The sequence below is a fragment of the Pinus tabuliformis genome, chromosome 4_2 (assembly GCF_031772625.1).
Source record: "Pinus tabuliformis cultivar Carrire ecotype Pingquan chromosome 4_2, CPIR1, whole genome shotgun sequence".
NCBI classification, from domain to species: domain Eukaryota; kingdom Viridiplantae; phylum Streptophyta; class Pinopsida; order Pinales; family Pinaceae; genus Pinus; species Pinus tabuliformis.
Genome location: NC_142304.1, coordinates 320,213,090 through 320,235,507, shown reverse-complemented (window position 1 = coordinate 320,235,507; position 22,418 = coordinate 320,213,090). Strand labels below are relative to the sequence as shown.

At 40.5% G+C, this 22,418-nt stretch overlaps 1 protein-coding gene across 3 annotated transcripts; it reads left to right on the top strand.

Moving 5' to 3' along the window:
* The first annotated feature begins 3,585 nt into the window (after window positions 1-3,585).
* Window positions 3,586-8,136, top strand: LOC149169249 (uncharacterized). Of its 3 annotated transcripts, XM_089427050.1 has the most exons (8): window positions 3,586-3,862; window positions 3,993-4,159; window positions 4,645-4,866; window positions 4,998-5,194; window positions 5,297-5,507; window positions 7,008-7,115; window positions 7,250-7,503; window positions 7,610-8,136. In XM_089427050.1, exons 2-8 carry the CDS (start codon window positions 4,025-4,027, stop codon window positions 7,953-7,955), a joined length of 1,473 nt encoding a protein of 490 aa, XP_089283176.1. In that variant the 5' UTR covers window positions 3,586-3,862; window positions 3,993-4,024; the 3' UTR covers window positions 7,956-8,136. The 3 variants fall into 3 exon arrangements, with proteins under 3 accessions (XP_089283176.1, XP_089283177.1, XP_089283174.1); XM_089427051.1 differs by lacking the exon at window positions 3,993-4,159; XM_089427048.1 differs by lacking the exon at window positions 3,586-3,862 and having other exon boundaries at window positions 3,869-4,159.
* Window positions 8,137-22,418: the final 14,282 nt, after the last annotated feature.

Here is a 22,418-nt window from a genome sequence, read left to right as displayed (position 1 = left end):
CTGAGATGGGGACACATGATCAAAGGTAACTTCTCAATAAAAGAAGCTTATCATCTTCTAAACACCAGAGAACCAGAGGATATGACAGGTACCTGGAAGCAAATATGGAATAGAAATTGGTGGCCAAAAGTGGCCCATTTCATATGGTTGGTGATTAAAGGCCGTATTCTGACCTGGGACCAGCTCCAAAAGAGAGGCATACATGGCCCTCCCAGATGTCCTCTCTGTAAACAAGAAGTGGAAACGCAAGAGCACCTCCTTAATGCATGTAGAGAAGCTCAGCTACAATGGGAAGAGGTCAGGAAGCTTTTCGGAAAAACTCATAGAGATCAACAGAGCATTAAAAACACTATTAAAATTTGGGGAGGAGGGAAATTTACGAGCCCGGTGGTAAGACGAGCTTGGAGCCTGGCAGTTGGGATGAATATGTGGATGATCTGGAAAGAGAGAAATAGAAGAATCTTCCAAAACCAAGAGATGACAAAAGATCAAATATGGGGAAAAACTTTGAGCCATATTAGAGAAACTATACTTGCAGATACATGGAATGGAGAAGACTGGGAAGTGACGCAGGAAGAAGAGCATATTCTAAAGAAACTAAACCTGAATCAAGGGATGGTGGCCCATCAGATGTGGAAAGAGCCCAGGATGGGATATAATGGCACCCTGCAGTTCTCCCATCCACCGGCCGGTTTTATAAAGCTAAACTTTGACGGTGCCTCTAAAGGCAACCCAGGCCCAGCAGGGATCGGAGGTTTGTTTAGGGACAATCAAGGAAGAACGAAATGGATATATGCAGACAATGGCAGCATTATGAGTAACAATGAGGCGGAACTGATGGCAGTACGCCAAGGCTTAAAGATAGCAGTCAAAAATGGATATAATAACCTGGAAGTGGAAGGTGACTCCCTAATGGTTATACAAGCACTCAAAAAATTAAACAATGGAACCTCATGGGACAAAGTAACGCAGAGCTGGAGGACGGCCAGCTTAATCCATGAAATAGAAACTATTCTAAGCAGATTTGAATATATGATTATCAAGCATGTTAGAAGAGAGGCCAACAGAGCAGCCAATTTCCTTGCGAATTGGGGATGCCAGGAACAAGGAAGGAAAATGGATAGTATATGGACGAGGCATTCTCAAGACTCAGGATTTGAACAACTAAGTACGATTCTCAACCAAGATAATCATGAAGACACGACTCAAAGGCAGTAGAGACAGATGGCTCCCAATCGGGATGAGGGACAAGGTAGTTGAGGATGGCAGGAGCGATCATTACAAGGAGAGGACAGATGGAAGTAAACACAGGAAGGAGGACGCCCTCCCATAAAAAACAATGAGTAATCGGCCAACACACGTTTCAAGAAACCAGAGTGGGGAAGGTGGATTGAGAATGATTAGCATTAGTGGCGGCGGTGAAGGCAGAGCGAGAAGGGAGGTGAGGAGGAATTATATGAAGGTGGCGGAGGGCAAAGGAGAGGGTAGTGCAGTCGGGACGAAGGAGGTGCTGAACGAGGAGCAGCTAGGAGCAGCCATCAGGGAGGTCTGCGTTCTCGGGAGAGGGTAGAAGAAAGGATGATGCAATCGGGACATGGAAGAGGTCGCGGCAGCAGAGGCTATCCAAGACAAGGGAACTCGGGAGGCAGACCAAATGAAACCCTAGGAAATCAGCGCAGAGGGAGAAGGACTACCATGTCAGTGGTTCAGGAGGCAACTCGAGCTTACCAGGAAGGAACAGATGAGGATATCCGTCGTATCATACAAAATATGGAATCCAGTGTGCTGGAAGAACAATCAGAACCAGAGTCAGAAGAATGGGCAGAAATGGTTAGCGACCCAGGAAATATGAGGGGAAGGAAGACTCTGTACAGACAGTCTCTACACATTTACTGGGTCCTAAAACGCCTCCTGGAAAAGGCTTTAGAACAGGTAGCGAAGGAAATGGCGGAATTAGCCAACGGGATGCCAAATTTACAGAAGGAAATGAAGAACTTCCAGGTAATCATGATCAAACAAAACAACAAATTGGAGGAGATGTCTCAGCTTCTGTCCAGGATGGTTGGCATGCACCCAAGCCAGGAGGAACAAATGAATATCCCCATGGACATGGACCCCAATGCTGGTACCAGACAGGAATGATCGTCGTGAGACTTTGCTGTGATTTTTTGATACTCTCTTTCTTATAGTTTTTATGCAAATCAGTAGCTTAATAGGTAGTTTCAGCTGTATAGTGCATATAGCCAGTATGGAAAGACTTGTCAAATTTTGTTTTTGGAATGCTTACAGTAAACTCAGGTGGCCAACAGACCTGGTTTCCCTTCGGGGCAGGGTGAGGCCACCAAAACGTTGTATCAGGTCTCCTTGTTTATCATAAATAGAAAAGAATGGTACTACCTCCACTTACAAAAAAATAGAATTAAATAGATTAAAAGAAGAAATAGTTAATAATATTGGAATATCATTTAAAATTATTTCTACTTTCTAAAATATAAAGATTAACCATCATGAAAGTTTATATTTTATAAATAATTATTTTAACTATTTTAAAAATAATTTGTTTTTAATGGCATAATCTAAATAATAGGCGAAATAGTTTTTTGGAAGGACTCAACAATACAATTTCTAGTGAGATTGTGATTTTTTGTTCTTTAAAATACGCTTTTGAATTCATAAATGAATACAACAATCTGAAAAACCTTTAAAATACTTGATCTTCGCAAATTTAACAACTTAAACCTATGATTTTTAAAAATCTCTACAAAATTTATAAAAAAATACTCCAAAAAAGATCATTTCTTAGATTGATTATACCACTGTATAAATTTAAATAATAATAAATCATATTAAATTTAAATAATAATAAATCATATTACATTGTTAAATATAATCCTTGGCTAATTAACAACTAAGTTGCAATAAATCTTGAGCATAAGTTTATGTTAATTAAAAATTACTAGACTCTTAAATAGAAAGAATATGCAATCACTATGGAAACGGTCAGTCTTGACATTGTTGAATTATGGTGTTGGTTGACTACGCTCTGTGTCTTGTAGCCATATTTATCTCAATTGTTCATAGAAATGATCTTGAAAAATGATATAAAATTGAATTTGTCTCCAAATCTTTTAATCATGTTTATCTTAATTAAAAAAAAATTGAAATAGAATGTACAAAAGTGATGTCAAAACAATAAGGAAAATCTCCTATCCATCTAATTAAGTTCAGTAATACTTTTTTTTGATATACTCCTGAATAAATTTATAATCAATATGTAATCAATTTTAAAAATTATTTATAATCAATATGTCATCAATTTTAACAATTTTTAAGGAAAAAAGTGATAAAATAAATCCAATAAATTATATACACTGCACCAAATAAATCCACTAAATAACATATACAATACGTCAATAAAATTATAACTCCAAAAATATTGGTTGCCTTCTCTTTGTATGTGGCCACTACTGCCACACTAACACTCCAACAAAATCGTGGTCGAAGTGACCTCTTCTTGCACTAAATACGTATAACTTAACAATGATGTGGTAAGCGTTTTTTTCGGTCACGTTGCGAATTAGGTGTGACAAATGGGAAATCTCCATAACGTGCGCTTCGCTAAGTTACAGGCTTCCTGTTACACCCTTGTCTACCATTATTTTCCCGTGAGCTTTCATTTAAGAGAACGCGATTCAAGTTATACACGAAATGAGATGCAGAAGGCACTGGAAGTTCTCCTTAGTGGGGGAGCGGGGCAGAAGATACTTGTCATTTAGAGAACCACCTAGAGCTGTGGAGATGCCATTTGGAAGTTTTCTCGACAGGTCTTCATATTTTTCAAAAACTGTGCTGGATAAACAACGTAATCTCTCTCACTACTTATAAGTCACTCATATCTTGCACAAACATCCACTGTCGTGTTTTTCTAACTTTTCTGGATTGCTGTATGCTTTGATAGAGCTTGAACTTGTGAACGTGTGGGTTTTGTTCAGTTTGAAATTCGAGCTTTATTGAGAGACACAAAATGCCCGTGATTTCTTCACACTGTTTTGCCAACCACAGGGGTGGAGTGGGCAAAACTACTCTCGCATATCAAGTCTCTGCTGCTTATGCAGCTGCTCATCCTGAATGTAAAGTCCTCGTTATAGATACCACAGAGGTGGGTATTGCTTTCTGTTATTTTCATATAATTTTTTGATGAGGGATCTCAGGGAGAGGTAGAACTCCTATAGAGGGAATGTGCTTTAGAATCTAAGCTGGGTCAGTTCTTTTAAACTGCCCATTTCAGAGCTTCAATTTGAGCTTAAGCTTTTAGGGGTCTCAGTTAACACAAATTTTGGGTTTATTGACCTAGTAATTAGTTGTTGTGGTGTGTTGCAGTTCTACTAAACTACCCAGTTCAGAGCTTCAATTTGACCTGAGCTTTATGTCTCATCTCAGTTAACACATATTTTGTGTTTATTGGGTGAACTAGTAATTAGTTGTTGTGTTGTGTTGCAGAGTGGAGATCTAACACACATTTTGTGTTTATTGGGTGACCTAGTAATTAGTCGTTGTGTTGTGTTGCAGAGTGGAGATCTAACACATATTTTGTGTTTATTGGGTGACTAGTAATTAGTAATTAGTCGTTGTGTTGTGTTGCAGGGTGGAGATTTATCAGAGATGTTGATGGGGGGACTGTATGAAAAGAGGGGACGAGAGACATTGAAAAACTTGATACCCGTTGCTAATGTGACCCAAATGTTTCTGAGAGCCCTTGTGGCAGCTACTTGCACTGCTCTAACAGATGTCTTGAAGGCTGACGAGGAGAAGGAAGAAGGCTCCCACAATGTTCTCGTCAATGTTGTGGACAGTATGCCTCTTACGGTAAGAAAGCTATGTTTGTAGTTTCCCCGTGGTTTTACATTTTATGTTCGATGTTTCTTCCTTGGTTGTTTCATGGGTAGAGGGTTTCAGGGTTTAGGGTTTATTTGTTGGATGGTTGGTATGAAAAACAGGAGTCTGCTGAGAATAGTCCACTGGAGAAGGTCAAGGCCATGAAGAGCATAGACATTGAAGAATTCGCTATCCCATTGGAGCAAGTTAATCCTAGAGTGCCAACTAACATGTACCTCTGCCCTAGTGGTATCGACCTTGAGCATTCCATTGCGTTTTCTGATACTCAGCGCCAAGATATCATGGCAGTCCTCCTCGAGTGAGTATAGCTTTACAAACTGACTAGTTGTTAGATTTGGTATTCTTGTTTGAGCTTGATGGCATTTGTTTAACCATTTTTGCACTGGTCTTCTTGTTGTAGTTCGTTCCAGAATGCTGCTGAAATTTGGAAAGTGTTTATAGACACTGATACGGGTTTGCGTGGAGAAACTGGGGCTTATGCAGCTATTGGTTTAGGTATTGCTGACTTCTTATGCATTCCCTTACATCCGGATATGTCTGATTGGTATGGAGCGGAGGTTTTGCTCCATGATGTGCAGATGCTTCATGACTTGGACGAGTCTCATGCACAGGTAATTTCTATTACCATGAATTTATCTATTCACTAACATAAGACCCATATAATATGCACCTCTTTGTCTTAATTTCTGATGACTCTTAGTTTTAAATTCTAATTTTCATCACAGGTAATTTCTGTTACCATGAATTTATCCATTCAATAACATAGACCCATTTAATACGCGCCTCTGAGTTTTTAAATTCCAATTTTCATTTTCCTAACTACAAAACATATTTAAAGATCGATTCAAATATGCAGTTAGTTTTAGCCAACTTTCAATTAACACAATCTTGTTTAAACTCATGAGCAGTAAGTATCACTTTTAGAAATTGAAAGTACGAGTATTGATAGTAGAGGAGGATTAAGGATGTTTAGAACCTCATTCGAGTCAGGTAGAGACGAGACGAATGATATAGCTCAATGAGCAGGTACTTGAGACGAATGATATATAGTACAATAGAACAGGTACTTGATATCAATGATATAGTACATATAAAGCAGGTAGAGACAGCCTTGAGTCTATAAAATCTCTCTCCTGAGGAGAGAAGTAAAGGACATACATGAACATACCAGAGAAGTGAAATCCCCCTGATTTATTACCATATCACAAGATGGTAGGCCTAATACCCTTGGTTTAGTTTACATGGGTTCTTGGTATCCAATGCAGTTTTTCCATTCAATGAATTTTCATTCAACACACAATATTGGGGTGGTTTTGAATTTTCATTCAACACACAACAATGGGCGGGATGGGATCGGATGAGATGGGTTTAGATGAGTTTCCACTCACAAGAATGGGGTGGGCTTTTCACAGGGTCGATATTATATCCATGCACTGCAGTCTTTACCTTAATGCACCTTTATCCATTAGATGGGTTTTTGCAAGACTTTCGGTAAGTATTTTGCTGTTGTCCATCTCCGATGCACCTTTACCCTGGGCTTCGCCTAGGTTTAAATGGGTTTTCATTTTACCCACAAGAATTGGGTAGGCTTGGCTCACGTTTATATGGGTCTAGAATTCATACTAAATGCTCTTTTACCCTTGTCTTGGCACAGGTTTACATGGGTTACTCCACATGAATGGAGTGAGCTGTGAGCTTGGCCCAGGGTTAGATGGATTACATCCACAGTAATCGGACAGGTTTAGATGCTTTTGTTGAAGGGCCATATTCAATACACTCAGTTAACTAGTTTGTATCTAAAATGCACCTTTATCCAACAGAGAAGAATGGGTGGTTTTTGGCCATGTGGTTTATTTTCGGTTTTTGGAAGATTTAGCCAGGTGTTTTGGCTACTGTCCAGATCCGATACACTTAATGCAGTCATTCAATGCACTTTTTAACTAACATGACACTCATTATTCCTCTACCCAAGGCAAGTGAAAAGGAATTTTAAAGATCAGTCCCACTAGAATGTATGTATCTAACTGCTTTTATCTATATAAATCTAAAGAAATTTATATGTAATGGTTGGTTATAGGTAAATAACGTTTGGGAAGATTAATTATTTGTAGGTACATTTGGTTCTGTGGAATGGTCTTAATGTACAATTTAAGCAATCATGTGAGATGAATCTTGATGGAAGTAGCAAGTGTAGCTTCACCCCAACAAGGGCAGAGCAAGTAAGTAAACTATATCACCCATGTTTCTGAATTAAATTCAAAGGAATTTTGAATTCAATTCACATAACGATGGAATTATACTTTATACAGGATATCATACTTCAATTTACAAAGTTGATTGCATGCTTGAACAGGATATAATACAGACACTGGGCAATTTAGTATATGAGCAAGCTCAGAGGTTGCCCGATTTGTTTCTTTACTATAATGGAGCCAAGACTACCCCCGAGGAGTTTAGCACCAACACCTCAGCATGTATGAGGGGTTTTGGAGTTATAGGGGTGGCTTCCAAGGATGTAGGTGTTCCAATTGCCTGCCTCAGACCTGGAGTATTTCATGGGGTTCATATGACTTATAACCTCAATAACGACACTATACAACATAGCAGGTAATACTTCGCATACTCTCTGTGCATCTCTGTTATACAACTAGCATAAATCTATTAAATAGTCTTGATCAATAGGGGTATTGATAAAGTCTTAAGCTTTTACCAGGGAAAATCTGGAGGACGTTGTAAAAGCCATAGATGAGGCTGACACAATGAAGAGCCCAAACAAACGTTGCAAGCAGCATTTGGAAATTTTGAAAGCCAGAAGACTGGAACGAAGGCTAGGAGTGAGGCAGCATTTGAAGCAGAAATCATCCACCACCCCCAAGAAAAAGAAGAAAGTAGCTGGGCCTGGGTCATCTTCTTCCAAAGATATTACCTCTGTTATGTATAAAACATATGCTCTGAGGAATAAGTATTCCCTGAGGAGTAGGGCTGAAAAAATGAGAGCGAAATTGTTCTTGGATTTCATGGATACAAGCAGTACATCTACAGTCAATACAGCTTGTTAATATATAAAACTCCCCTGCATACAAAATGAAGAACCGCAGTATTTCGTTTTACTCTTCTGGATGGGAACTTTGTATCAATATTCTCCCAATTTAGTTTGTATGTTTAGATTCTAGACTTTGCCATCTTGTTATATTTCCGGACATGCCATCTTGTTTGTTTTTGGGACAGATTATTGTATAGTTTAATTGTACTTTGCCATTTCTTGTACTTATAAATATACATACAAATTCACTTCCCTTGAAGTTCACTGTATTATATCTTGTGATTCCATCTTTGCAGTATTAATTCACTGTATTCTGCATTTTGTATTATGCCTTGTGATTCGATCTTGGAAATATGAATTCACTGTATCCTGCATTTTGATTGTAGTATATAATACTTTTCCATTGTGCTTGAAGTTACTTCCATGAAAAATTGGATTTGCAGGTTGGCTTTCATATTGGATTACAATTTATCCCAACCAAGAATTAGACTTGGTTGTATTTTCCCAAAGTACAACCTTTGCATGTATCAACTTTTTCAAGCATACCTTTGGGCCGATCGATAGAGATTTCCTTCAATATTTTGAAAACCCCATGATGCAAGTGGCCCAATCGCCTATGCCACAACTCGTCGATGTCTCGGTTCAACATCTTTTTTGCTTTTGAACTCAAAGTAGCACAATCTTCTACCTTTATCTTATAAAGATTTTGAACTCGAATCCCTATCTTCTTTACTTGACCCATGGCTATGTGTCAAAGGAACGCCTTTCCTTTCGAAAAGATCACATCATAGCCTCTATCCTCAAGCATGGAAACGGATACCAAGTTCTTCGTTAGTTCAGGTACATGCATAACATTCAAGGTGAGTGGAGCTGCATGGTCCCTCTGAAAATTAACATTGCCCACACTAGTAACATTATACTTACCGTCATCACCCATTTCGATATGCATCTTGAAATCTTTCTCCTCTAGTTCATTGAATAACTCTTTGTCGCCAGTCATGTGGAAAGAAGCTCCACTGTCTAAGTACTAGACACTTCCCATCATTGAAGACACCATGCATGCAATGAGGGAAAAGTCCAATTCGAATTGGGAGGCCAAAGCCTCACCCACCGCTCCTCTTGAGGACTTCTTCTTGGACTTTTTTAATTGACAATTTGTAGCAAAGTGTCCCCTCTTGTGACAATGAAAGCATTTAACTTTCGTCATGTCCTTATTCTTACCTCCATGATAAGAATCTGATTTGGAATGGGAAATTTTACCTTTCCCCTTCCTCACCTTAATTGCTAAGGCACAATTCTCTTCATCATCAGTTTTTTATGAAGAGTCATCTCAGGTGTTCCTCCTGATCTCATCCTGCATCAAATTTGACCATAGTCGTTCCCAATCTGGTAGCTTCTACCGACCATTGACAGAGCCCTGATAACTATGCCAACTCTTTGGGAGTCTAAGAAGAACAAGGCTCACAATATCCTCCTCGGCAACCGTGATTCCAACACTTCCAAGTTCATCCCGACGTTGAGTGAACTTGGTCAAGTATTTCAGAATCGTCTTGCCTTTCTCCATCTTGATTTTACGAAGTTTATCCTTCAGTGACAAATTCCTTTGATCGCAGCTATTTTAATACAAGTCCGTCAATGTTTTCCACATAGCATGTGGGGATTTCTTTCCATGGAGACTCGAGACAATATGATATCGAACTCCCTCAAGGATTATCCGCCTTGCCTTCACCACACACTTCTTCCATTTGACCAAGTTCTATGCATCAATAGCTGCTGGCTTAGGAATTGCTTGTTCAACAAATTCCTTGAAGCCATTGTCCTCTAGCACAACCTCCATCCTGTCCCTCCAGGCTATGAAATTCGAGCTACCTTCCAAGGCATACTCAAGCCTCAACCCATGGAACACCATCTGCCGAAACTGAAGTATGTATTGCAAATTCGAACTTTCACCTGTAACCCAGAAACTCAAAACTTCGAAATCTCCTCTAGTATATTGTTCTTAGCTCCGATGTTGGATTGTGTTATATTCTTTCCATGACTAGCCGACGTAGTTAACCGAGGGGTTAAAAGGCGGGCGGAGCCCCCCCTTCGTTGCGTCGATTGCGTAGCGGGGGGGGGGGGGGGGTCACAGGGAGTTTGAGTGCTGCAGGTAACCCCACTCTATGGGATTTGGGGTAGCACCTCAGAAAATTTTGTTTTTGGACCCTATATTAGGTTGGGTAGACCCACCTATGGTTTTGTGCATTATTTTTCGCACATGGTTTTGGACGCGATGGTTTTCGATCCATGGTTTTGGACGTGATGGTTTTCAGTCCATGGTATTGGATGCTTCGGCATGTATAAATATGTATTGTAACATTGAAAGGAACATAATGAAAAATCAAGCTGGTAGTCTCAGTTTTGGAATCCAGGGAAAAATCTCTGTGTGTTTGTGTTTTATGTGTTATGCTCTCGCATTGTTTATTTTCTGTGTTTTAGAATTCGTATGCAAGTAATTTCTGTACGGGGTTAAAACCTACATTTTTTTGGCTTCAAGGGGACGCCTTTGTTGCTGAGGGGTTTCGCTCGAGGCTGTGGTAGACCCTTTTAAGTGGGAGATCTGCGAGATCGTTTCTGGTGGTGAAAGAAGATGGCGAGTGGTGGGCTCCAGTATTGTAGCAATAATGCTACAATTCTTGGGGCTTCCTATCTCTAATTTTATCAACCCGGTAGTTCGTACAAACTTGGAAGCGACGATGCTGTATGCACAAGTACTAGCTCTTGTCGCAGCTGTCACTTGGTCAGCTGGCACAAGTCCACTAGGGCTCAAGCCAACTTCTATATGCTCTCAGAAGAAGCTTTCTAAATGATGGACGAAGGCTATCTCAAGGGAAATTGATCTACTTTGCAAAAATGAACTGAAAGCCAAAGCATGGAAACCCTAGTAAACCCTAATCTGACTAGTTTAACCTCTATGGTGCAATAGTGAGAGTGCAAATGTCTAAAAATGATGCCATTACTTCTAATGATGTGAAATGCATGAACTCAAACTACTTCTATGAAAAAGAACATTGTTTTTGTATTTTTGCTTAAGTGGATGGAGTGATTATGAATTTGTTTTTTTATTAGGGTTTGGCTGTGCAGAGGTGGTGCGAAGGGAGAGAAAGCTTGGGAAAGGTCAGGAGGGCTAGGAGAGGTCCCAGAGGGTCCCTAGCATCAGTCCACAGAAGTCCACAACGTTCAGGTGCTCGACAACCGAGGGTGCAAGCTTCTACAGGATGTCTGCAGGGGTTTCTATAGGATGTTCAAAGATTTCTACAGGATGTTTTGGAAATGGGATGTTTGAGGATGGATGGTTGATGGAAGATGCATGGATGGTTATGGAGGTAGTATGGGGGTCTGAAGTGACCCAGGAACTGATGGATGGAGTGGTGAGATGATGTGGAAGGCTGACTTGCATCAACGAAGGTGTAGGCAATGGAAAAGCAAGAAGGTAGGGTTACATGGCAAAAGAGCAGATGGGAGATGAGGAAACAGACTTGGTGATGGAGGAGCTGATCTGGATGAGGCTCAGATGAACGAGGAGGTGATGAAGGTGCCCTGCATAGTGTTTCCAACTGAACCAACAAAGACATGCAAGAAAACAAAGATCTAGTTATGCTACCCTAATATGATCTAGCTAACAGTAGCAAGAATGGACAACAGCTTTATTTGCAAGGAAACCATGTACAACACGTGAGCAAGAACAGTCCAAAAGATCTGAATGCATGACTAAATCCTACCACTCTATTCCAACCATAAAAAGCTACTTTAACCATCAAAAGAAATCTAAATAAAAAAGAAAGATCTAAATCTAGAAAGCAGATTTTATTTCAAGAACGCAACAAAACACATAAAGATAAACAAGGGAGGTACTGGGCGCTTGAGATGGGCCCAACCCCAAGAGCTACAACCTCCCAAGAGAGATTTAGAGCTGGTGCAAAGTTGGATTCATCTTTATTAAACAAGAATGAAGAGTTACATCAAAGCTGTCCACAAGGAGAGCTTGAGAATGAGCTGAAAGCAAAGCTAATCCATGGCCTACAAATCGAATTACAAAATGACTAACTATTGGCTAACTACTAGCTACAAAATGACTACCAACTAGCTAACCAAAATGAGGCCCTAAGCCTTCTTATTTATACAATTTGAGGACCCAACAGTCCTCCTAAAATTTAGGGACTTGGCTGCCCAAGACTTGTAGTTAACGGCAGTCCTACTTGACTTGCTTGGCTGCCCTTGTGCTCATTGATTTGGTGGCCTTTGAACTCTGAGCTGATGATGGAGAATTCGAGGTAAGGGCCCATAAATGAGGGGGACACCTTCCTACAAATCCTCTAGCTTGTTCTCCCACGAATTTGGCTGCCAAGTGCTCATTAAGACCTTCAATTTTGTCTCCAAGTTGACCAAAAAGGCTACACAAAACACCCATTAGACTTGTTGGCATAATGACTAACCAAATTCACTCTATTAACATAAAAATAATAAAAAACATGCAATAAACAAATGAGAATGGTGGACTAAGCCAAATTAGGAGGTTGAATGAGCCCAAATATTTGTCCATTTTTGGGGCTCATCATCACCCCCCTACTGAAAGTGTTGCTCATCCTCTGAGCAACCAAATCTCTCCCCTCGTCTTTGATGGCCCTGGTGGCTTCCTTGGCTGGCATCTCGGCCGATTTCTCCTTTGGCTTCCCTCTTTTCAAACTTTCATGTAGAAACTGTTCGCTGGCTTCCTGTAGAAATAATCCTCTATTTTCCTGTAGAAACAATTCTCTGTCTTCCTGTAGAACAGTCTGCTAACTTCCTGTAGAACCAATTTCACTGATTTTACTTGCTTGGCTGGGGGTGCCTTCTCCTTGAACTGCGCTGCCTGGAAGCTGACGAATCCAACACAAATGGCAAGTCTAATGTATTATAAAAGCACACACGTACAATGAACTGCCCGAGAATAGATACTGCATGCCAAAGCTGGATGGGGAGAAGTATTTCCAGGCCTTTAACTGAATCGAATGGCATTCTTAATCTTGGATTTGAACTCTGCTAAGAATTGATAACAGAAGCAGAACAGAACATAAGATAGATCAAGGGCAGAGAAAATATGATTTGCTCACATATCACTGCTATGAATCAGCATTTCCCTTCAATCTGAAATTGCTTCCAAACAGGCCAAAAATGAGAATTCCCAAGTTTTGTTTCAAGCTGCTGTATAACCAGTAGTGGAGCAAAACTTCATACCGAATCATACTTTTAAGAATTCTTTCACATGGAATAATGTGGCTTTTTCAAAAGACCTTGTGAACCCCTTGGAAAGTATTGAAATACACAAATCTAACCAGAACAACACCAGAACTTTCCCGTTTGTTTCATGGTAGATTCACTTTCTGCTTCATGCAAAATCATTGTTTTTCCATTGGTTAACCTTGATTCACGTTTCTGTTCCTGACATGACAATACTTTCCGACTGCGGCAGCTTTCTTTTCTTCATTTTGAAGATGTTGAAATAAGTTTTGCTAACTATTTCATATATTTTTCTCCAAGATGTTCTGCTAATTTTCTTTTATCTCCATCTTGAGACAAGACAAACAACAGTTCCACAGCATGAGCTCCCATTTCAGAGTATGTAACTTCACAAAAAGGGAAGCAATACCTGAATTTGAATACACTTCGAGTGAATCATGTTGCAAGTGCAAGTTGACCAACAGCTGAGCGCTCAGATTTCTGCGTGATTTTTGGAGTGAGGTGGCACATACGTGTGCTGGCTTATGCGACTGTTTTGCAATCATGAACTGCAGTGGTCACTATTTGTTCTCTGCTTGAAATCTCATCGATTCAGTTGCACTGGAGTTAGACTGCCCATACTGTCTGTTTTTTGACTTTCACGTGCATGGCTGACCCATGCATGCTGCGTGACTTGCTAGAGAACTGGACATCAAGTGAACCTTCCTAAATTCGTGGCTTAATTCCATCACTCCATTCGTTCATGCAGTTCTTGAATTAGATTCATGCAATAGAGGAATAGGTTTTGTCACGTACCTGAAGCCAAACGACTGCTTGTGAAGCTTCTTGCTGCTGCATGCTCTGATTCTGCTGCTGCATGCTTGGATCCTTTGATTGCATGAGGCTTGGCTAATGATTTTTGATTGCTTTTCCTTGTGCAGGTGTCCTCTGGCCGGATGCAATCGTTTCCACGTTCAACTCTGCCCGTTCAAGCTGTTGCTGCTGCATGGTCACAAAACCAGAACTTCTTTTTGCCATTTCTCCCAAACGGTAGATCAGATTGATCTGAAACTCGGTGAGCATGTTCCTATCATCATTATGCATCTCCCATAGCAAAATCGTGATCAATGGATGCACGGATTTCGAGAAAAATGGGAAATGGCTGAAGATTTTAGAGATCGATTTCTCGGAAACCGTGCATCGGAATCGGCTGAAACTGCTGGGGTAGGCTACTATCACCCATGTGCATCTCCCCATGAAACAGGTTTTAAAACGGATGCACGGATATGGAGAAAATGCAAAAATGGTTGATGGTGATGGAGGCTGGTTTCTTGGAAACCGTGCACTGGAATTGCATGAAACTGCTCAGGCATGTTGTCATCAACCTTGTACAATTCCCCATAAAACGGTTTGTCAAATGGATGCATGGTTTTCAAGTTATGGCAAAAACAAATTTTGTTCTAGGTATTTTTGCTTCAAGGCCTTTTTCAAGTGTTTGCATGGAAGGAAAAACTGAGCTTGGGCTGTGATGCAGGTATGGAGATGATGGAGGAGGAGTTTGAAAAGTGCAGGATGCTTCTGAACCCTTGAGGAAGCTACCACGCTCGCCAAACCACTTTTTGAAATCCATGACTAGTTTCCCACAATTTCTACAGGAAGTTCCTGTAGAAGCACAATGAGAAGCACAAGGAGGTGGAAAAAATGATGGATAAAGGCAAGGGATGGACACACAAGTGCTTGTAGGCCTAATCAACAGATTCCCACCATTAGATTCACTTTTGAAATTGGATTTGGCTCGTCCAAAGGTTCTACAGGATGTTTCCTGTAGAAATACAGAGCTTCCTGTAGAAGGCAAGAAAATTCCTTTGACCTTGATTTGAGTGCTCCTCCTGTCATGAAACGTCCTTCTTGCAACCTGCAATGTCACTGCTGCAACATGAAATTATTCAATGGAGATTAGCTTTATTTTTCTTTTTCTTTTTCTCTTTTTTTTGAAAAACAACTAGGGCGCCTCATGGAGGTTTTCACCCTAATTGCCTGCCCTGGGCGCCTCCAAGGGAGGTTTTCACCCAGAGATCTTATTCTCTTTTTTCCTTTTTTCCAACCCATTGACCGCCTCATGGAGGTTTTCAATCAATGAGCCAATCTAAGGCGCCTTCGAGGAGGTTTTCACCTTAGGTTTTTATTTTTCTCTTATTTTCATTTTTTCTCTCTCTTTTTTTTTTTTTTACTTTTTTTTTTTTGTTTCTTTACCCTACCCTACTTGAAAAACAAAATCATTTTCAAGTATAAGAATACTTCCAATGGAGCCATGTGCACATCGAGATTAGAGAAAAAATGATGTGAAGGCTCGAAATGCATGCTCTGACAGGTATCCAGATCTCAGAGACCAAATGATCTAGCGTTGAAGGGATCAAACAAAACTGAGGAAGAAAGTACCACTGCAACTTAGTGACCTTCTGAAACCATATCTCAATATAGCTTTGATATCCTTGGTTCTTTTGCTGATCTGGATCATTCTTCATGTCACCTTCTATCATGACCTTCAGATCTTCCTCTTTTTGTTGATCTTTCTCTTGAGTACATGGAAGATTTGATGGTAACCATGAGGGATCTCTCTCGGTCTCTGATTTAGATCTCTTTTCTTCATCAAGTGCAGCCCATGGTTCGTTGATCTCCTCTTTTGAATCTTCTTTTGCTGGATGTGATCCTTCAATGCTTTCAAGATGATCTCTTTTTTGCAATGCTTTTCTTGAGCTTTGGTGAACATCATTGAGCTCACGAGGAATCATTTGCACATGTTGTGCCTCAGATTTGCAATGGGGTTGAGCTGCTCCATTGTATGGTTTTGGAAATGGTACGGGTAGTTGAGTGGAGGTGTGAAATTGAGATGGAGATGGATGGCATTGTGATTGGGTAGGCATTTGAGGTTGCCTTGGTGGAGGAGGAGGCGATGGTTGTGGATGAGCAGGTGGTGGAGGAAAATGAGCGGGATGAGAGTTGTACTGGGGCCTCCACTCCTGATAAGGTGCATTCCACTGAGGTTGTGGCTGAGCATAAGAGTGAAACGAATGAGCAGCTGGTTGGGCATAATATGGATCTGTGAAGGAGCAAGGAGGAGGTGTGAACCAGTAAGGATGAGCAGGGGGACCCCAAGGAGGCATGAAAGTGGCTTGGTAGGGGTCATAATAGGTCTCGGATGTCCCTTGCAGTTCCTGCTGGTAAGATCTAGGTCCATGTGGCCTCCTTTGGTTCATATAACAGAGTGATTCAGTGGCTCCTTTGGCTCTCTGGTATGCAGCTTTGATTCTGGGCAAGGAAGGGCACTGATCTGTAGGATGGTATTCTTCACAGATGGAACACACTTCTAGAGAGTGCATTGGACATTCGTTCCTAGGATGCTTTCTAGTGCACCTAGGACAAAAAATGGCCAAAGCCCTCTTGGCTTCTTCTTGCTTCTTTTGGATCCGCAAGGTATCCAGTTGCATGGCAAGAAACTGCCTCATATCACTCTTGAAATCTTCGATCTGATTTGCAAATTCATCTTTGGACAAGGTGCTGCTCCCAACATATCTGCTTGTAGCCATTTGCTCCAGAGGAATGTTTTCTTCTTCTTCTCCCCTAGAGGTTCTTTAAATATGCCTTGATGTCCACCCAGGGGTTCTTTCATCACAACCATCGAAGAAGAACGTTGGCTGTGTGAAGTAGTGGGGGTGTTGTGCAATCATTTCTCTAACTTATCTCTACTCCTACAAAGCATGAAATGAAATCTTTTTGGTTGATTTTTGTTTTTTTTTTCTACTTCTACCTGCAAGAATGAAATAGATTGAACTGCAACTAACTATCTTGCTAAAACGAAAATGCGGAATTGAAATGAAAGCAGGAAAGGACTAATCTATTTTGCTCAAATGAAATTGCAGGAATGAAATGCTAGGCTACGCTTGCGAAATTGAAATGCTAATCTACGCTTGCAGAAATGAAATTGCGGAATTGAAATGCTAATCTACGCTTGCAGAAATGAGATTGCGGAATTGAAATGCTAATCTATGAAAACAAGAAATGCTAATCTACTTTTGCATAAATGAAATTGCATAAGGGAAATAAAATAAACTACTGAGCAGAAAGTTGTAGTAGAAAATAGAAGAATAGCAACAATAACCAATACTCTGCCGCTTCCCCGGCAACGGCGCCAAAAAGATGGTGGGCTCCAGTATTGTAGCAATAATGCTACAACTCCTGGGGCTTCCTATCTCTAATTTTATCAACTCGGTAGTTCGTACAAACTTGGAAGCGACGGTGCTGTATGCACAAGTACTAGCTCTTGTCGCAGCTGTCACTTGGTCAGCTGGCACAAGTCCACTAGGGCTCAAGCCAACTTCTATATGCTCTCAGAAGAAGCTTTCTAAATGATGGACGAAGGCTATCTCAAGGGAAATTGATCTACTTTGCAAAAATGAACTGAAAGCCAAAGCATGGAAACCCTAGTAAACCCTAATCTGACTAGTTTAACCTCTATGGTGCAATAATGAGAGTGCAAATGTCTAAAAATGATGCCATTACTTCTAATGATGTGAAATGCATGAACTCAAACTACTTCTATGAAAAAGAACATTGTTTTTGTATTTTTGCATAAGTGGATGGAGTGATTATGAATTTGTTTTTTTATTAGGGTTTGGCTGTGCAGAGGTGGTGCGAAGGGAGAGAAAGCTTGGGAAAGGTCAGGAGGGCTAGGAGAGGTCCTAGAGGGTCCCTAGCATCAGTCCACAACGTTCAGGTGCTCGACAACCGAGGGTGTAGGCTGCTACAGGATGTCTGCAGGGGTTTCTACAGGATGTTCAGAGATTTCTACAGGATGTTCTGGAAATGGGATGTTTGAGGATGGATGGTTGATGGAAGATGCATGGATGGTTATGGAGGTAGTATGGGGGTCTGAAGTGACCCAGGAACTGATGGATGGAGTGGTGAGATGATGTGGAAGGCTGACTTGCATCAACGAAGGTGTAGGCAATGGAAAAGCAAGAAGGTAGGGTTACATGGCAAAAGAGCAGATGGGAGATGAGGAAATAGACTTGGTGATGGAGGAGCTGATCTGGATGAGGCTCAAATGAACGAGGAGGTGATGAAGGTGCCCTGCATAGTGTTTCCAACTGAACCAACAAAGACATGCAAGAAAACAAAGATCTAGTTATGCTACCCTAATATGATCTAGCTAACAGTAGCAAGAATGGACAACAACTTTATTTGCAAGGAAACCATGTACAACACGTGAGCAAGAACAGTCCAAAAGATCTGAATGCATGACTAAATCCTACCACTCTATTTCAACCATAAAAAGCTACTTTAACCATCAAAAGAAATCTAAATAAAAAAGAAAGATCTAAATCTAGATAGCAGATTTTATTTCAAGAACGCAGCAAAACACATAAAGATAAACAAGGGAGGTACTGGGCGCTTGAGATGGGCCCAACCCCAAGAGCTACAGCCTCCCAAGAGAGATTTAGAGCTGGTGCAAAGCTGGATTCATCTTTATTAAACAAGAATGAAGAGTTACATCAAAGCTGTCCACAAGGAGAGCTTGAGAATGAGCTGAAAGCAAAGCTAATCCATGGCCTACAAATCGAATTACAAAATGACTAACTACTGGCTAACTACTAGCTACAAAATGACTACCAACTAGCTAACCAAAATGAGGCCCTAAGCCTTCTTATTTATACAATTTGAGGACCCAACAGTCCTCCTAAAATTTAGGGACTTGGCTACCCAAGACTTGTAGTTAACGACAGTCCTACTTGACTTGCTTGGCTGCCCTTGTGCTCATTGATTTGGTGGCCTTTGAACTCCGAGCTGATGGTGGAGAATTCGAGGTAAGGGCCCATAAATGAGGGGGACACCTTCCTACAAATCCTCTAGCTTGTTCTCCCACGAATTTGGCTGCCAAGTGCTCATTAAGACCTTCAATTTTGTCTCCAAGTTGACCAAAAAGGCTACACAAAGCACCCATTAGACTTGTTGGCATAATGACTAACCAAATTCACTCTATTAACATAAAAATAATCAAAAACATGCAATAAACAAATGAGAATGGTGGACTAAGCCAAATTAGGAGGTTGAATGAACCCAAATATTTGTCCATTTTTGGGGCTCATCAGCGAGCAGTGGAAAGATAGAGATCGAGAAATTTAATGGTCAAATTTTTGAGTTGTGGAAACTCAAGATGGAGGATCTGTTGGTGGATAAAAATCAATGGATCACGGTAGATCCGGGTACTAAACCAACGGGAGTGTCCGATGAAGAATGGAAGAAGTTGGATCAGAAGGCAAAGAGCACAATACGATTGTGTGTCTCAAATTCATTGTTGTTGAATGTATCAAGGGAAGCTACGACGAAGGTTTTGTGTGACAAGTTAGGGAATTTGTATCAATCTAAGTATCTCGTGAATAAACTGTTCCTACGGAAAAAACTGTATAGCCTGACGATGAAAGATAGAGACTCGGTGATAGAGAATCTGAATGCATTTAAGACTGTGGTAAGTCAGTTATTGTCTATTGATATTAAAATTTCAGATGAAGATAAGTGCATCAATTTGTTGTGTTCTCTACCAGATTCATGGGATAGTCTGGTTACTGCGATAGGTAGCAATGCAACTGCCTTGCAGTTTGATGAAATAGTCTCATCCTTGCTGACAAAGGAGATAAGATGAAAAAATATGGAGAGCCAGAATGGTGATGCTTTGTCTGTACGAGGACGGTCTCAGTACAGAAACAAAAGTAAGTCATCGAGTGGGAGATCTAAATCTCTAGGAAAACCTATAAAGGTGGTGTGCTGGAAATGCGGAAAGGAAGGGCACTACAAAAGGGACTATAAATGTAAAGCTCCCAACAAAGGAAAATGATATGATAATGCTCCTTCTGCAGAGGCGAAAACCACCTCAAATGAAGGTGGGAATGTGTACTTGGCTTCTTCAAATACACATGCAGATCATGAGGCATGGTTGATTGACTCAGATGCATCTTTTCACTTCACTCCCCATAGAGAGTGGTTCTGCGAGTATGAGAAATATGATGGTGGTGATGTCTTTTTAGGAGATGATAGGAAAGCTAGAATAGTTGGTCGCAGAAAAGTAAAGTTGAAGTTGCAAGGTGGAAGGGTTAGAACACTTCCAGGTGTTATGCATATTCTTGCATTGGCTAGAAATCTGATTTCTGTAAGCAAACTGGATGATGCAGGTGTAAAAACAGTGTTCGAGAAGGATACCTGCAAGATGGTTTGGGGAGCATTGGTATTGATGCGGGGAGTTCGGATTGGAACTCTGTACAAGCTGCAAGGTAGTATTGTTGTTGATGGGTGCAACAACTCTGTGGTTTTTGAAAGTGGAGCAGAAAATCTAGTGGTCTCTGGAGAGAAGACCATGCTGTGGCATCAAAGGCTTGGACATATTGGAGAGAAGGGCCTTCAAATACTTCATGGTAAAGGTATGGTAGGAGGTATGAGTAATAGCTCTCTGGATTTTGATTTCTGTGAAAATTGTGTATATGGGAAGTAGAATCGGGTGAGTTTCCCCTCTGGTGGTAAGAGGGCGAAACAGATATTAGAACTTGTGCACAATGATGTATTTGGACCTATGAAGGTTCCATCACTGGGTAAGTTTGTGTACTACGTATCATTTATAGATGACTTTTTAAGGAATACATGGATATATTTCCTTAAGAAAAAATCTGAAGTCTTTGACAGGTTTAAAGAATTTAAGGCTCAGTGGAAAACCTGATAGAGAAGAAGATAAAGGTGTTGAGGACATATAACGGTGGAGAGTTTTGCAGTAAGGAATTTGAAGAATTCTGTAAGAAGTGTGGTATAACACTGCAGAATACTACTCCATACACACCTGAGGAAAATGGAGTTGCAGAAAGAATGAACAAGACGTTGATGGAAAGGGCAAGAAGCATGCTCAGTGGTGCCAGGTTAGGATAGGAATTCTGGGGAGAGGTGGTGGAGACAGCATGTTACTTGGTCAACAGATCACCTTCATCAGCGTTGGAAGATAAGACTCCACAAGAGGTATGGACTGGTAAGAAACCCTGTCTTTCACATCTTAGGGTATTTGGATGTGATGCATATGTACATGTTCCAAAGGAGAAAAGAACCAAGTTGGATAGTAAATCTAAAAAGTGCATCTTTATTGGGTATAAGGATGGTTTAAAGGGTTATAAGCTTTGGAACCCAGTAACAAGGAAGGTTGTGTACAACTGAGATGTGGTGTTCAGAGAGGTAAAAGATGTTATTAAACATGAAGTCCAACCAAAGGAACCTGAGAAGATAGAGTTTGAGCTAAAGGAGGAAGAATCAGACTCTACAACAGAGGAGGAATCAGAAGATGAAGAGCCACAAACTCTGGGTGTGAGAATATCAGTTCGAGAAAGAAGGCAGCCAGAAAGGTATAGTCCATCTGCTTTCTGTTCAAATTTTATTTATCTGTTACTGATGATGATTCCAAAACTGTGAAGGAAGCAGTAGATTCAGAGGATGGAGAACTTTGGAAAGAGGCCATGGTTGATGAAATGACATCTTTGCACAAAAATGAGGCTTGGGATCTGGTGGAGTTGCCAGCTGGAAGGAAACCCATTGGCAACAAATGGGTCTTCAAGAAGAAGACAAATGCAGAAGGAAAGGTGAAGAAATACAAAACTCAGTTAGTAGCAAAAGGTTATTCCTAGGTGCCGGGAATTGATTTTGGTGATATTTTTTCTCCTGTTGCCAAGGTAGATTCTATTAGATTACTTCTATCTGTTGCTGCTGCTTTTGATTTTGAGGTAGAACAGATGTATGTGAAGACACCATTTCTTCATGGGGATTTGGAGATCTACATGAAGCAACCTGAAGGTTTTGTGGTGAAGGGTAAGAAAGAACTGGTATGCAAGTTAAAGAAGTCTCTGTATGGGTTAAAATAGTCACCAAGGATGTGGTATCAGAAATTTGATACATTTATATGGGGACTTGGCTTCACTAGAAGAAAAGAAGATCACTGTGTTTATTTTAAATTAATTGGTGACTGTGTTATTTATTTGGTCTTGTATGTGGATGATGTGTTGCTGGTTGGAAATGACAAAGAAATTATCAAGGATTTGAAGATCCAATTGTTCTCCAAATTCGACATGAAAGATCTTGGTGCTGCAAACTATATTTTGGGCATGGAAATTAAAAGAGATCGGACAAAGAGGAAGCTCTGGTTAAACCAAAGGAAGTA

Bases quoted from the DNA above. Each gene is read 5' to 3' on its own strand.
- LOC149169249 (XM_089427050.1), top strand. From the start codon at position 4,025: ATGCCCGTGATTTCTTCACACTGTTTTGCCAACCACAGGGGTGGAGTG. The intron at 4,160-4,644 runs GTGGGTATTGCT...GTTGTGTTGCAG, and splicing joins TCGTTATAGATACCACAGAG to GGTGGAGATTTATCAGAGAT. The intron at 5,195-5,296 runs GTGAGTATAGCT...TTCTTGTTGTAG, and splicing joins ATCATGGCAGTCCTCCTCGA to TTCGTTCCAGAATGCTGCTG.